Source organism: Calypte anna, chromosome 12 (assembly GCF_003957555.1).
Source record: "Calypte anna isolate BGI_N300 chromosome 12, bCalAnn1_v1.p, whole genome shotgun sequence".
Classification (NCBI taxonomy): domain Eukaryota; kingdom Metazoa; phylum Chordata; class Aves; order Apodiformes; family Trochilidae; genus Calypte; species Calypte anna.
In genome coordinates, this window is record NC_044258.1 from 6,224,387 (window position 1) to 6,238,572 (window position 14,186).

The 14,186-nt window shown below is 39.3% G+C and overlaps 1 protein-coding gene across 2 annotated transcripts in view; it reads left to right on the forward strand.

Annotated features, from left to right (window-relative positions):
* The window catches only part of PBRM1 (polybromo 1), a 62,776-nt gene that overhangs the window by 42,671 nt on the left and 5,919 nt on the right, over window positions 1-14,186 (forward strand). Inside the window, exons 26-29 of one of the 2 annotated variants that reach the window (XM_030458545.1) lie at window positions 380-590; window positions 4,337-4,538; window positions 8,339-8,497; window positions 12,167-12,322. In XM_030458545.1, coding sequence (XP_030314405.1) covers window positions 380-590; window positions 4,337-4,538; window positions 8,339-8,497; window positions 12,167-12,322 — 728 coding nt within the window. The remainder of the gene's footprint in view (window positions 1-379; window positions 591-4,336; window positions 4,539-8,338; window positions 8,498-12,166; window positions 12,323-14,186) is intronic. The other variant, XM_030458544.1, reaches the window with a different exon arrangement.

The following is a 14,186-nucleotide window of genomic DNA, read 5'->3' on the forward strand; positions in this document are numbered from 1 at the left end:
TAAGTTAGACATCAGGAAGAAATTCTTCAGTGTAAGGGTGGTGAGACACTGGAATAGCTTGCCCAGGGATGTTGTGGCTGCTTCAGCCCTGGAACTGTTCAATACCAGGCTGGATGGGGCTTGTAGCAACCTGGTCCAGTGGGACGTGTCCCTGCCCATGCAGGGGTGGGGTTGGGACTAGATGAATTTTAAGGTGCCTTTCAACCCCAAACCATTCCATGGTTCTATGATTCCATGGTTCTATGATGACACTGAATGATTTCTGCTCAGTGTTCTGAAAGGAGGAAGCACAAGCACGTCCTGAATCACCAGTGTTTCAGTGTTGTTCAACAATGAGTTTATTCTCATCTGCTTTTTGTCTTCCTACTGTACCTTTCAGAAAACCCATAGTTCCTCAGAAGGAGCCATCTCCACTACTGGAAAAAAAGATTCAGCAACTAGAAGCAAAATTTGCTGAGTTGGAAGGAGGCGATGAAGACATGGAAGAGATGGGAGAAGAGGAAGGTGATATGAATGAAACACCTTCTATGCCTCAGCTTCAGACCCCACTAGCCAGTGATTTGGATATAATGCCTTATACTCCACCACAGGTAAGGATCTTCCTTGAGAAACTTTAAACTTTTATAGTCCACATTCTTTCACCAGCAAAATAAACAAACATTAACATTTTATCACACGGAACAGATGCATACTTCACACGTCTGTGGAATAAATATCAGTAATATCAAGCCTTTATATGAAATTAAAAAAGTTTGGATTGTAGGAGTTTGATTGTAATTCTCAGTTTATCTAGTGCCCATCTTTAAGCTGGTCCTTAAATTTTGAATAGATAGAATTTTGGGTGTTAAGGTTTTTAGAAATTGCTGTGCATCATCCTCAAAGGAAAAAGCCACCTTTTCAGTACTGAGTTACCACTGTCACCTGGAAATAAGAACTTGTTAAAGAAGTTGGAAGAACTGGGTGTACTAGAACCTATAATATTAATTTGCTGATAAATGGATAGAAACATTTTTTGCTACTGGATTAAACCAGTATTAAATAGTCTCATCTCACCCAAGCTACTGCCAGAATTTAAGAGGCAATGGGAATGGCCTGCTGGGAACAGGAGGGAGTTTCAGACGCGTGTGAGCAGCAGTGTGGGTTTCTGCTGCATTAAGTTGATTGAGATGACAGCCTTGTTGGTAGCTGAGGAAAGAATGTGACCTCTAGACAGAAATAACTGTCTCTGGATGTCATGAAAGAGAGTTGATCAAACTGAAAGCTTCAGCTTGGTCTGATTTTGGTTTTTGCCATTTGGGCAAACCACGAAATACATTTTCCTCTGCAAGGTTGTGTCTCTGCTCTTAATTTTAACATGTTTCGTGAAACTTGCGGAGTTTTACAACTAGAAGGCATGTTACCAGCATTAACCAATTAACGTAGCACTTTAGGAAGGAGATGGTAACTTTTATAAATCAGAATATTACCATTGTTAAGCATGGCATCTGCCAAGAGCAATTTAAATAGGGATCATTGGACATGAAAGTTGTCAACATAAAATTGTAGAATGTTTTGGTTGGAAAGGACCTTAAATTTCCAATCCCCCTGCATGGGCAGAGACACTTCCCACTCAGCCAGGTGGCTCCAAGCCCCATCCAGCCTGGTCTTGAACAATTCCAGGGAAGGGGCATCCACAGCTTCCCTGTCCTCAAAATGCCTTCTGCTGCATCATCCACTGTCTGTTGATCTCCTTTGCTTTCTGTCTTTCTACACAGCTGTGTTTTGCTCAGATTTCCTTGAAGTTTTACTTAAATACTAATATATAATATCTCTTTAAAAAGCAGGTTTGAGAGTTGCATTATTTTACTTAAATTGTTTGTAACAGGACAGTCTTGCAGAATTTACAGAATAACTGATGAGAAGTCAGGGTGATTGCATATATTCAACACATGTGTATATACCTTGAGGCAGAGGTGAACTCTGGAGTCTAGAACTTGTAGTAAAAACCAAACCAAAACACCACCAAAAACAAATGAGGAAAACAGAAAAAAATCAATAGCAACACATGCTATTGTGAATGCTAAGAAGTGAGTGGTGATACACAGGTATCACTGGCAGGTTCCTCATGCTGCTGATTTTGAAAGAAAAGGTATATTGTGCCCAACTTGGCATTCAGTGTACAACTGAAGTCTGATGGAGACATAACTAACATATAGTGGAGAAATAATCTTTCTTCTTCACATTATCTGTTCTATTTATGTCCATAGTGAAAAGTGTATTTTAAAACAAAGGTTCTAGGTAAAAGGCATGTGTGTTTGCTTCATGTTCTTTTAAATGCATAGAATTTTATTTAACAACTATTAAACCCCAGAAGTTTTAAACTTTGTTTTCTTCTGATGACAAATAAGCTCTTACTAGACCTAAGGATAAAAGGAGTCAAGACAAGTGAATATGTGGTATTGTGGGGCTTGCAAAATAGATGCTGCTCTCCTGCTGCAGTCTGTTGTGAACCAAGTTGAGCCTGAAAAAGAAAAATATGTCAAACTTTCATTTTTGCTTTTTTTTTTTTGCATAAGCAACATGGCTGAGAATAGGCATAAAAGGGGATCATGGTTTATTTTATTTCTTAACATATTTTCTACATGCCTCAAATGGAAAAGATTCTGTTCATTTAAAAATGGTTGCATGGGCAATAAAAAAAACCAAACAACCAAACAAAACAGAAAATACAAGAAGCAAATTCAGAATTCTTACATTTTCTTGAAGGCCTGTTTGCCCTTCCAAAGTGATGGCTTTTACATTAGATTACTGTTATGAAACCTATTGCAAGCATTATAAAGGCAAAATCAGCTGGGAAAATTGTGGCTATATAAGTACAGATATATAAGAGGCCAAATTCATCATTTGATTTTCCTGTTTCTGAATTGAGAACTCCCCAAACCAACATGGGCCTGCCTGAGGAGCCAGAATAGTTTTGTATGTGCCCTGTGTGCCATCCCACAACCTGCATGGAGTTTTCTTCTTCCTCCGTTTTAGAGACAAACCTGGAAGACTTCCTTCCAGAAAGACAAGTGTTGGCTTTAGGATCATCATGAAAACATTAAGGGTGGATTTTCACTTGAAAATTAATAGAGTGAAGTTTGGAATGATACACTTCAGTTTAGGAGCTGCCACGATTAAATTGATGATCAAGACTTTTGAAATAAAGGTACCACTGAAGCTTTGTTTTAGCTGAGGCAGAGTGTTGAAATGCAGGACTCGAAGTGGCAAGTAGAAGGAAGGAGTTAGTAAGGTGGCCAGAATTTCAGGATAGGAGGAAAACAGTTACGTGTATTTTTCCAGGAATTTGGCAACAAGTACACTTCTCAAGATGTGAGAAATACATAATGTTCAGAATATGAGAGAGTTGTATCATGATGATACATCTGTGGCCTTCCTGAACAGAGTATGGTAAATTATGGTCTCCTGTGACACACACAGGTGGAAAGAGCCTTCAGAAAAGGGGGTTCCAGCTGCAATATCTCAGTAGTTGTCAGAATAGGTTAATTTTTTTGATGGCTGGAAATACAAAGGAACTCTCAACAAGGGCATCTATGGTGGGAAAAAGAAAGGAGCAGAATTTTTGTTACCTATTGGCATATAGAATGTGATGTGAACCTGTTGTGCAGGTGGACTTTGGCTTTTGCAAGTGAGAAATAGCTTCTTATGTAATGGGAGGTGAACACTAGAAAGAAAGGACAGTCTGGCATGCAAAATAGAGAGCCCTTATGGATTAGAAGAGTTGGAAGATGGAGACAAGGGGTTAGAGGTTGCAAAGACCCAGGAAGAAATGAGGAAGCATTTTCCTAAAATGTGCCATAGCAAATAAAATGTTTTACTCAACTTGTGCTGGCAATATTTCTGAACAGGATACTGGATGAGATCTGTGGCTTGTACTCCCATGGCCTTCCAAATAGTCATTTATTTGCTACCCAGCCTTTCTTAGCTCTCTCATTCAGTTTGGAAGGATTTCAGCTAATCGTATGCATTCTGTGTTGTCTTATGGAGAATTCTTTGAAGCCTCTTTTATAAAGGTGGCATTATGTCTGGAAGGGTTGAAAAACATCAGAACATTGTGGTTTTGTTTTGGTTTGGTTTTTTTCCTGTGTAATTTTCACAAGTGTGTGCATATGCTCTCGTTGTGTATCAGTAGGAGAAACAATTTTTCTTTAGGGGCTGTAGGGTTGTATGGTCCTTGTCCAAAAATATTAAAGAGAAATGCAGGTATATTTTAAAATGCTGGTTCTTACAGCTTTGAATATTGCATGTCAATAAACTGCTTTTGTGCACTTGTGGTCATAACTGCTTTTTCTCACAGTCCACTCCCAAGTCTGTTAAGGGCAGCACCAAGAAGGAGGGATCAAAAAGGAAGATCAACATGAGTGGGTACATCTTATTTAGCAGCGAGATGAGAGCTGTGATTAAAGCTCAGCACCCAGACTACTCCTTTGGAGAGCTCAGCAGGCTTGTAGGAACTGAATGGAGAAACTTGGAAGCAACAAAGAAAGCAGAATACGAAGGTAAATAAAAACTAAGATGCTAAACTCCTTTCTGCTTTCTTATCTTTCTCTGTTCATTCATTACTGTTATTCAGATGGCAGATTTAATAAAAGAAGATGTTTATATTTGTGTTCTGGACGTACCTTAAAGAGAAGTTCATATTGAGAGATGACAGAAGAGGAGCAAAGAGCATGTTTAGGTTATGTAGTTCATAACTGATAATTTAAATATCTTTGCCACAAAGAACTAAATGAACAAAGATCAAGAAAATGGGGACAATGTAGAAGTAAAGGGGAATAAAGCCCCTAGGCTGGAGCTCAATTGGAAAAATGGTTTGTGAAAGTTTCTTTAAAGGAAGACTGGGGGGAATTTTGGACCAGAAGCTTTTCAGAGCTATAGAGAGAGGTAAGAAGACTTACAGTGGAGTGGGAAAAAGTTCTTGGATTAACAGTGCTCAGAGTCCTTAAAAGCTTTGGTAGAATAAAAATCAAGAATGCAGAATCTGTTATGGTACTGTGAATATGACCTATTGTTCAGTCTCAGTATTAATCAACTATTGTAACTGATTTCATTGAGAGATTTCATATCCTGAAGTGAGCCTAGGAATATTTCATAGACATGAAATATAGACCTTTTTCTCTTACTTTCTTTCTTTCCTACTGATACTGGTCATTTTGTTTCTTTATCTTATTAAAATAAAATACAAGTGATCCTTAACATCAGGTCCTTACCCAAGCCACATACATTGGCTCACCATCTGTAGCTATTTCTCTAGTTAATAATGTGTTAACACTTTTAATATAAAACCCATTTTAAAAGGCAACTGGAATAAAATACTGCTTTGGATTTCTTGGAAATACTACTAGAAAAGTTTCAACGCCCTAGAAAGTTATTGCTCAATGAATATATAATTTTGCTGTTTAAAAATGAAATTGGATAGGTTTTCTGCATACTGATAACTTAAAGGCAGCTTTGATCTTCCACCTAAAAGTTTGCATGCTATCACTTTCCACCCTCAGTTGTCTTGGTCCTTTCTGACTTTGCAGTAGTACCTCTGCAATTCTGGAGAGTAACATAGCAGCACTCAGCTATGTGCAAGGTTTCTTTGCAGATGTTGCAGAGGGAAATGGTAATACTTTTTCTTTGTTAAAGTACTATGGCTTTCCTTTTTTCCCATTGTAGTTTCCTTTTACTCCCTTCTAGGTGCATGTGGTGGCTTTTTATTGACAGATCCCTTCTTCCAGCCTAATCCTTAAGCAGCACGAAGGCTCTCGCATCCTCGCTTCCTAGCTTAGAGCAGCTGATCTCTTGCATTTCTGCAGGAAGAAAGCTGTAACAAAATGGTAGTGACAGTGTCTGTCCACTGTGCTAATGATTGCCTACGTGCTTCCATTTTAATCCTCTTTCTCAAAATTTTCCCATGCTTTTTTATTTTGCAAAACTGCAGTTTCACTGGCTTGCTGTCTGCCCAGAATGAGACTTTTATTTGGTTTTGAGGGGTTGGGATGGGGTTATGAAGTGTCCAAACTGTGTTTGCTTACCATGTATGAGAGGAAAGAAACTCTTTTCTTTCCACAGCAGTGAGTCAAAATTCGCATGCCCCAGGGAGCAGGGAACAGGTGTCATTGGACACCTCAGTGAAAAAGTGACTTTCCATGTTCTGGTGAAAAGTAGTTGGCATTTGAGATCCATTTTGACACTGAAAGTTTCATTTGGTGTATGTGCAGCACAGTAGTTGTGTTTTTAGCAGCAGCTGAGCAAAGAACAGGCTATGTTGGAAATGCCTACAGACAAACTGCACTGTGAAAACTTCTCAAAATGAAATAAAATAATGCAAAGGACTGAGGTAAAGGCCTGTTTTAAAGAAAAGCTCTGTTCAAAGGAGAAAGCCTCTTTCCTGTCTCTTGAGATGTGTTGGAAATGTTATTTGAATGATCTCAAGTCCTGGCCTGATTTGGGTTTAGTGTTGAGTAATAAGGAGGATGCTCAAGGCTGAACTTTTAGATGCCTTCTACATTTCCCCTTGGCAGCATTGTTTCTTCTGTTAGTTCTGTGGTAGTCATGGCATGGATAGAATCTATGTAGAAGTTCAAGTACTGTCCTACATCAGGTCCTTCTTCAAAGCTCAGCACCCAAAAGGCTGATAAAAATCAACGTTTAACAATAATTTCTCATTCATCAGTCTCCAAAACTTTTGCTTTTGTCTGACCATTTTCTTTTATCTGACCAAAAGTAGGTGAGTCAGAACAACTGCTTCATCTTTTCCCCAAATGCTTTCTCTGCTCTGAAGAGGATTATCTCGTTTTTGACTTCAGGATCCTACCTTTAAATGTCTTGTCTATTTTGTGCTCGATCACAGATGTCTGTAGTAAACTTAGGATTTCCTGTGCGTCGTCATTGCTTCCTGACATGACAGAAGTGAAAAGGAGGGAAATGCCTTTGGAAATGAAACTGGTCTTTCATTGTATGAAAGTAGTGCTAGAAGCTGCACGAACAGGTTCTACAGGAGAGAAATGCATGCTAGACATTTGAAGTCATAGACTAGAGGAAACGAGTTATGTTGGCAGGATGCATAACTTAATCTCCTTGATGAACATCTTCTTAGCCTTTGTTTGACAGAGGACCTTGATTGCTGTTTTGATGGCAGTTTTCATCTTTCACCAACTGCAAGAGAACTCCTAGCCATGCATTTGAGTGTTATTAAAATTTGCTGGAGATGTCTGCTGCATTCATTTATTCTTTGTTGTTCCTCATTGCGTCAATCAGAAACAATGTTCAGAGTAAACAAGTCAGCCACTTGCATGCCCCCAGAGCACCTTGAGTGTGCATTCAGTTTATCTCCTTTGTTTGCTTGAGTTGTTGTTTTTGGTTTTTTTCTTTCTTCTTCCCATGACCCTTTGCCCTTCCCTTAATATCAAATTGTCCTCTGGTCAGATTCTCCTGCAGTAGATCTTTTGTTCTTGCAGTCACAGTGAGAAACTTGATTGAGATAATGACCAGATTCATCGTACAAAGGACACACATGACCTCCAGTGAGCAGCACAATGTGAGTTAGACATCTTCAGAAAGAAAAAAAAAAAAAAAAAAGGGAAAAAAAAAAGATAAGTAATACCTCAAAGGGGATCAAAATGGGGAAAACAACAGAAGGAGGCAGAGAAAAATATTTTTCATTCATCAAACTGCTGCTTGTTATGTTCCAAACACGAAGGACCTTTCTACACAAGGGAAACTTTGCAAATGCTTCCTGACTTTGCCACCACTTTTCAGCTGCATCAGTAGTAAATACATGGGGAGCCACTGGCTGGCACTGCTCTCTGCTATTTTTATCTTACTTTGGGGCACGTCTGATAGACGTGGTGCTTAAAAATTCCCCACAGCAGCTGGTAGTAGAGCAACATGAGAGCTGCCAGCCTTGGCTGTAACTGGTTTAGCTGAGCCAGTGGTGTCAAAAGAGGGAACATTTTGCCATGTTTTCCTGGTGCAGACTGAGCCTAGTGCTGGACTGCTGCTTCATGTTGGTAACACTGGTGTTATTATCAAATTTGTTCTTTTACTTTTTAAATTTTTTTATTTTATTATTTTATTTTACTTTTTTAAGAAAAAGATAAAACTCTGTGGAATATTTTTCATGAAAGGTACTCTAAAAGTCTTAGCTGCAGCCACATGAAATCAAATCATATGCTGTATAAAACAACTCATCCGTTCTACTTGATATTTGACTAAACTATGCCAGTGTTTTACTAGTCCTTTTTAATGAACAGATAATATTTTGAAATTCTGGGTTACAAAACAGAACTGAAAATCTAAAATACTTTTACAGAGCGGGCAGCTAAAGTTGCTGAGCAGCAGGAGAGAGAGCGAGCAGCACAGCAGCAGAATTCCTCCCCCCGGGCAGGCACTCCTGTCGGGGCTCTTATGGGGGTGGTGCCGCCACCAACACCAATGGGAATGCTCAATCAGCAGTTGACACCCGTTGCAGGTAAAAAGTAGGAGCTATGACCATTTTTTCCTCATCCACTATATCAACCCCCTTCATAACTCTGAACACTCTCTTGGGTCACTTTGTTCTTAGGGAAGGAGAAGCTCAGCCTCTTCAGTCTTTCTTCGTGATGAGTATACGTAGCCACAGCAGTAGCCTGCTAGTCCCACGTTACTTGCTCCAGGAGTGAGTAGCCCGTTGAAAATGCAGAAAAATGCACACTCCTTGTGCAGTAGTCTTGTTCTGTTTGTGTGCAGTCATGTTTATTCAGTCTGCTTTGCAGAGGTCGTGTTTAGCCCTGCTGTGGCAGGAATGGAGTGAGCTAAATACTCTTCCAGTGCATGCAGTGTCAGTGGGAGTGCAAAAGTAGGAGGCAATTTATTTATTTATTTATTTATTTTATTGTCAGGAAGAGGCAAACAGAATCCAAACCAGATCTTAAATCCAAGCAAAAGGTTTAGAGAATTGCGGATTACACACTGATAAGTAGAGCAGACTAAGATCTAGAGCCCTTGCAGAAACAAATACAAAATGCTGGTGATTGTTAGGGTAGAACTCAGCTTGGAGAGCTCTTCCAGGAGGTCCCTGTTGCTTGGTGTTGTGGTTTTTACCAGTTGTAATCTGACTTGAGTTGAGAGGGGGTGTGCTCAGAGTAAGCATTTGCAGTGTCAGCTCTGAAGACAGTGTAGTCCACTGGAGATTCTTGTATGGGAATCAGCCATACGTTGCTGAGAAAATGAATTGGGTATCACCTGATAGGGAGTTTTCCTTCCCCGTTTCTAATTACCTAATTAGATTGCTTCAGTCAAGGTCAAAGTAGTGCTGAGTAGGTAAAAATCCATAGCTGAATGGTTTTTATTTTGAGGTTTGGGGACAACTTTCCCATAAGGCATTCCAGTTATTCCATTTATTCTTTTATCATTTCTCTTTTTCTTTCTTGCCTCCCAGGCTGTGGCCATATGTAGAGCTGGCAGCCTGGAGCATTTTTCATCACAATTTTGTTGGTTTTTTTCATTTTATTCCTGATAATTTTCCTCTGAACTGTTTGCCGTTGGTGTGTGTTTATGTGTACGTTTACACATATCTGTGCATATATTAAGGAAAAAAGGAGTTTTCCAGTGCTGATCTTTTTTGTGAATAACCAACTTCAGTCTCCAATATGTGGAAACATCATCTTCTCGTGGTTGTGTTTTCTTGGTTTGGTTCTTGGTTTTCTGGCATTGAGTCACTTTGCCAATTATTTGGAGGTAGGTGTTGATGGGCAGTAATAACTGCTAACATTTTCTTAAAACTTCTGGGAATGTGCTTTCTGCAAACTACACATGCTGGCTTACTTCCTGCAGCAGCCTCCTCAAAAGCAGGACCATCATCTTCTTCAAGTGGTTAGACATTCAGGTCTCTTCACTTTGGCATTGTGAAATATTTCCTTCAAGTGGCTGATCAAGTGAATCTTTTAAAACTCTTTCTATTTTTGTGTCTCATTTTAGAAACACAGTCTTTCATCTTTTAGTTTTCACAAATCTTACTTAGAGGGATCTTGCTCTGTTGAGACCTCTTTCACATCCCCCTCCATCATTAGATTGCTTTTCTTTAGTTCGGAGAACTTCTCCATTGCAGAATTTCATAGAGCTTCTTTATGGCCTGTGGGTCATGTTTCTTAGTCTGGATACCTTCATTTCCAAGAGATTAATTTCTCTTGGAGCACAGCACTCAACTTTCTTATAAATTTAGGCATTACAGAAGTTTATTTAATCTGATGTTGTAGTAAAAAACGGGAGAAGAGGTAATTTGAAAGACCTCACAAGTCACATCTGTGGGAGCTAGAAATAGCTTACCCAGGTTTATCAGTTTAAAATCAAAGCAGTAACTCACACATGGGATATGAAAGTGGCTGCTCCTGTAACCTTGTGATGAGCTACAAGAACTGATTTCTCATGGAGATTTGACGGCGACTTTATTAATCCGGCAAGTTTGGAGTGAGTATTTGATTTGGAAATGTAGAAATGATCTTTCATTATTGATAAATATGGGTTTGTTTCATTAGAGGTTTTTGTCTCATTTTGTTTTATTTGTTTTCAAGCTTCAGAAGTGTATGTAAATGCCTTGAGGATGTGATTGCAGCTTGGGGTGCACTGGAAATATCAGGCAGTAGCTACAGTGAAAAGCCCCTTATTCTAGGGATGTTTGTGTTGGTTTTCTTCTTTCATTTTTCCCAAAGAAATATGGATTTCACTATTAATACAGAGGTACAGATGAGCTTCCAGATATTTGAAGAAGGTATCTAAGACCTATTAAGTAAGTGTCAATCTAGGTATCCTGTGGAAAATGAAAGTTTGAGGGAGATCAGTTCTTTATTTGCTCATTGTTTGCTCTGTGTAAAGCTTTTGAAATTCCAGGTTTCTCACCTTTGTAACTCTTCTCAGGAAGTGATAAATTTAGCTTTGTATATTTGAGCTACTTGATCCTGAGCTCATGACACCTTTGTTTCCAGTCAGAGCTTGTATAATTTTTTGTCCAGTCTTATTGCAGAAACCCCTGTTCTGAAAGTTTCTTTTAGGAGTTCCTGGGAGTGTGGCAAAGACTGAGGAAGTAGTTTCTTGGAACAGAACAGAAACCCCAGCAATTTCTAAACTTACCTCATCTCTCTAGACCTGCTTTTCTGTCCGCTGTCATCTTTTCATTGTCTTTCCAACACCTTTCCTTGGTTACCTGACAACACATCCATTTAAATTAAAAAGCCTAGAAGACGGGCACAGGATGAATAAGTTGTGTTCCAGGATCAATAAACATAGCATGGCTTTTTGTGTAGGTTCACCACATGGATAGCAGCAGACCTGAGCCATCACCAGAATAATCTCTAAATTGTCTTCCCTCCCATGCAGAAAACTGAAGTTATGAGCAGCAACACAATACTGTGTGCATCGGATCATTGATTTTCCTATAAAGAGACCTCGAAAATGTTGTTAGTGAAATTCTGTAAGGGACTTCAGGGGCTCCTTATAAGTCCCTTTACTTCAGCATAGTGCCACAAGTGTAAGTCACTGCAGCTCAGCAGATCCAGTGCTGTCAAGCTGAAAATTCAAGTTGCTTCCTTAGTTTATGATGGAGAGTTTGCTAAAAACCACACCTGTCACTGCCATTAGTTTGAAGTATGCAAATGTCTTAGGGCTTTTGTCTGTTTATTTTGTGTATGCAATGCAGAAAAATGTGTAGGTTTTTGGTTTTGTTCCAGTTGAGCATGGTCTCCAAGCTAGCCCACATAGCAGGGCTGTACCTGGAGCTTGTGTAGTTAGTGTTGTATCTGTAATCTGTATGCAGATGGCAGAGCTTTAAGCTGAATTAAAATTGCTTGCGTTAGTAACATGTAATTGTGGCTGAATTTACTCCTTGTGTTAACAGATCTGGATATTTGGCATTTATTGCCCCATGAGAAACATACAAATACACTAAATACTAATTCATCAAAAGTATAGAGTTTCATATTTATAACTTTTTATTTTTAATTTTTGTTCATTTTTGCAAGATACTAATTGTAGTATCGTCTTGCCGTACTAAAGGTGCTTTCTTTTTTTTTCTTTTTTTTTTTTTTATCTGGATAGTGCATGTCTTACTGTGTAGATCATATTGCATGTTATTGATGCATGTTTGAAATTTGTTGTGTCCTTCAAGGCATGATAAGTGGCTATCCACCGGTGCTGCCACCTTTGCAGGGCCCAGTTGATGGCATTGTTAGCATGGGCAGCATGCAGCCACTTCACCCAGGGGTGCCCCCACCCCACCAACTTCCGCCAGGTATGCCAGGCATCCCAGGCATCCCACCACCCGGTAAGAATGTCATCCTCATTCACTCCTTATTTCATTTTCATGTACTTATCATTTAACTGGTTGTTACAGAAGTTGTCTGCACCTTGGTTTGGTCGTCGCTTTTGTTTCAGAACATTGCAGGTTTGGTCAGCTGCAGCACCCCCAATGCACTGCTGAATATATGAGGTGTATGCAGAATGTTGGCAGAACAGCATGTCGGGTAAACCAGCAGGGAAAGGTTGCTGGAGAAACAGGACCCTGCTCCAGCAGCACTTTTCTTCCAGCCAAAAACACCTGACAACTGTGCTGGAGTTTATCAGAGGTTTGGAAAGCTGAAATCCAGCCTATTCCTATGCTTGTTATTTCAACAGCATACTTCCACTCCTTTTCTTATTTAAAGTGGGCTTATAATTGAAATATATTGCTCTCCTTCCTCACCAACCTCTTTTTCAGTATATTAATGTTTGTCAGTAGTCATGATGCACTTAAATGACCCTGGTCATATAAGACCCTTTGGCCACTGGGACACTGACATATTACTATAAACCAGTTCATTCAAGTTAAACCTTGTTGATAGAACAGTAACTGGAAACATTTTGGGATAAGGTGAACTCCATAAATCATTGTGACTGAATTTTACATTGATTATCAGAACGTATCTATTGCACATTTGCTATTTTTTTGCCACGCTTTGGTGAAAAGTGGGGCTGAACAACTGAAACATTCTTCCAGTGTTAAAGCCATTAACACATTCCTGTTACGAGGGAAAATGTTCATCTGCCCACTCATCCTGGTTTTTGATGATTGTTTCAGTTTTTATCTCTGATAACTCATGTGCCTGTTTAAAAGGTGTACATCCTGTATGTTCAGCAGTTGAACAAGCTGTGAACAGAAGTGGTCTCATTTGCACTTGCAACTGTGTTTATCAGAAGCTCTGTTAAGACTTCATCTCTATGTAAATAGTTTGCTTTGTTGTATTTTTTTTTTAATTAAATTCACCAGAATTAGGCATGCAGGTTGCAGCTTCACTGGTGTGTAAGATTCACCATAATGTCACACAGAGGGAGCAGAATCACAGCTGTTTGTCTCTGAGCCTACACCCAGCTCAGCGTGGCTGTGAGCTTTAGCACACGTCAGCAACATATAAATGCTTGGGAGGTGAATCCAGGACAGTGCATATCTTCAAAGGGGTTTTCCCACTGGAGAAGTGGGCTGTGTGTATGGTGTTTAAAACTGAGAGGATATGGATTAGGGATAAAAAGAATGCCTGGGAATGGAGGACAACACATGAAGTGGTGCTAAATTGGTCTGGGTGGGCTAAAGGTGAAGCTACACTCAGGTGCTGGAAGGATGCCCTCCTCCAGATCTCTTTGCTTTGTACAAAAAAAACCCCCATGCCATATTTCACAATTTGTATTACTGATGGTTTTTTCCAGCTCCAGACTTGCTGTTAATACAGAGGCATTTTAAATGGGAGCTGTCATCAAATGGAAGATGCATTCAAAATATGCTTTAGTGTGTAAAGTGCAGTGGCACATCTTTCAATCACTGATACAGAAATCCTGAATGCAAATTAAACCCTCAGGAAGAGCATAGTTTGCATCTTTTCTGATGAAACAGTACAAGAAGTGGCATAAACAGAAAGAAAAGCATCAGCATGCATAATGTGCATTTTTTCCTGCAAAAGCATCTGTATTTCAGATATAGGCACTGCATGATTCTCATTTAGTTTTGTAAATTTTTGTATGTAAGATTGACATGGGTGTTGCCTGCAGCACTCCATGCAATAGGTAAAAGCCTCTTCATGTGTTTGAGGAAAGCTAACAGGTTTTCTTTTTTTGAAATTTATTTCAAATATTCATCAGTCTCGTATATAAGACTACTT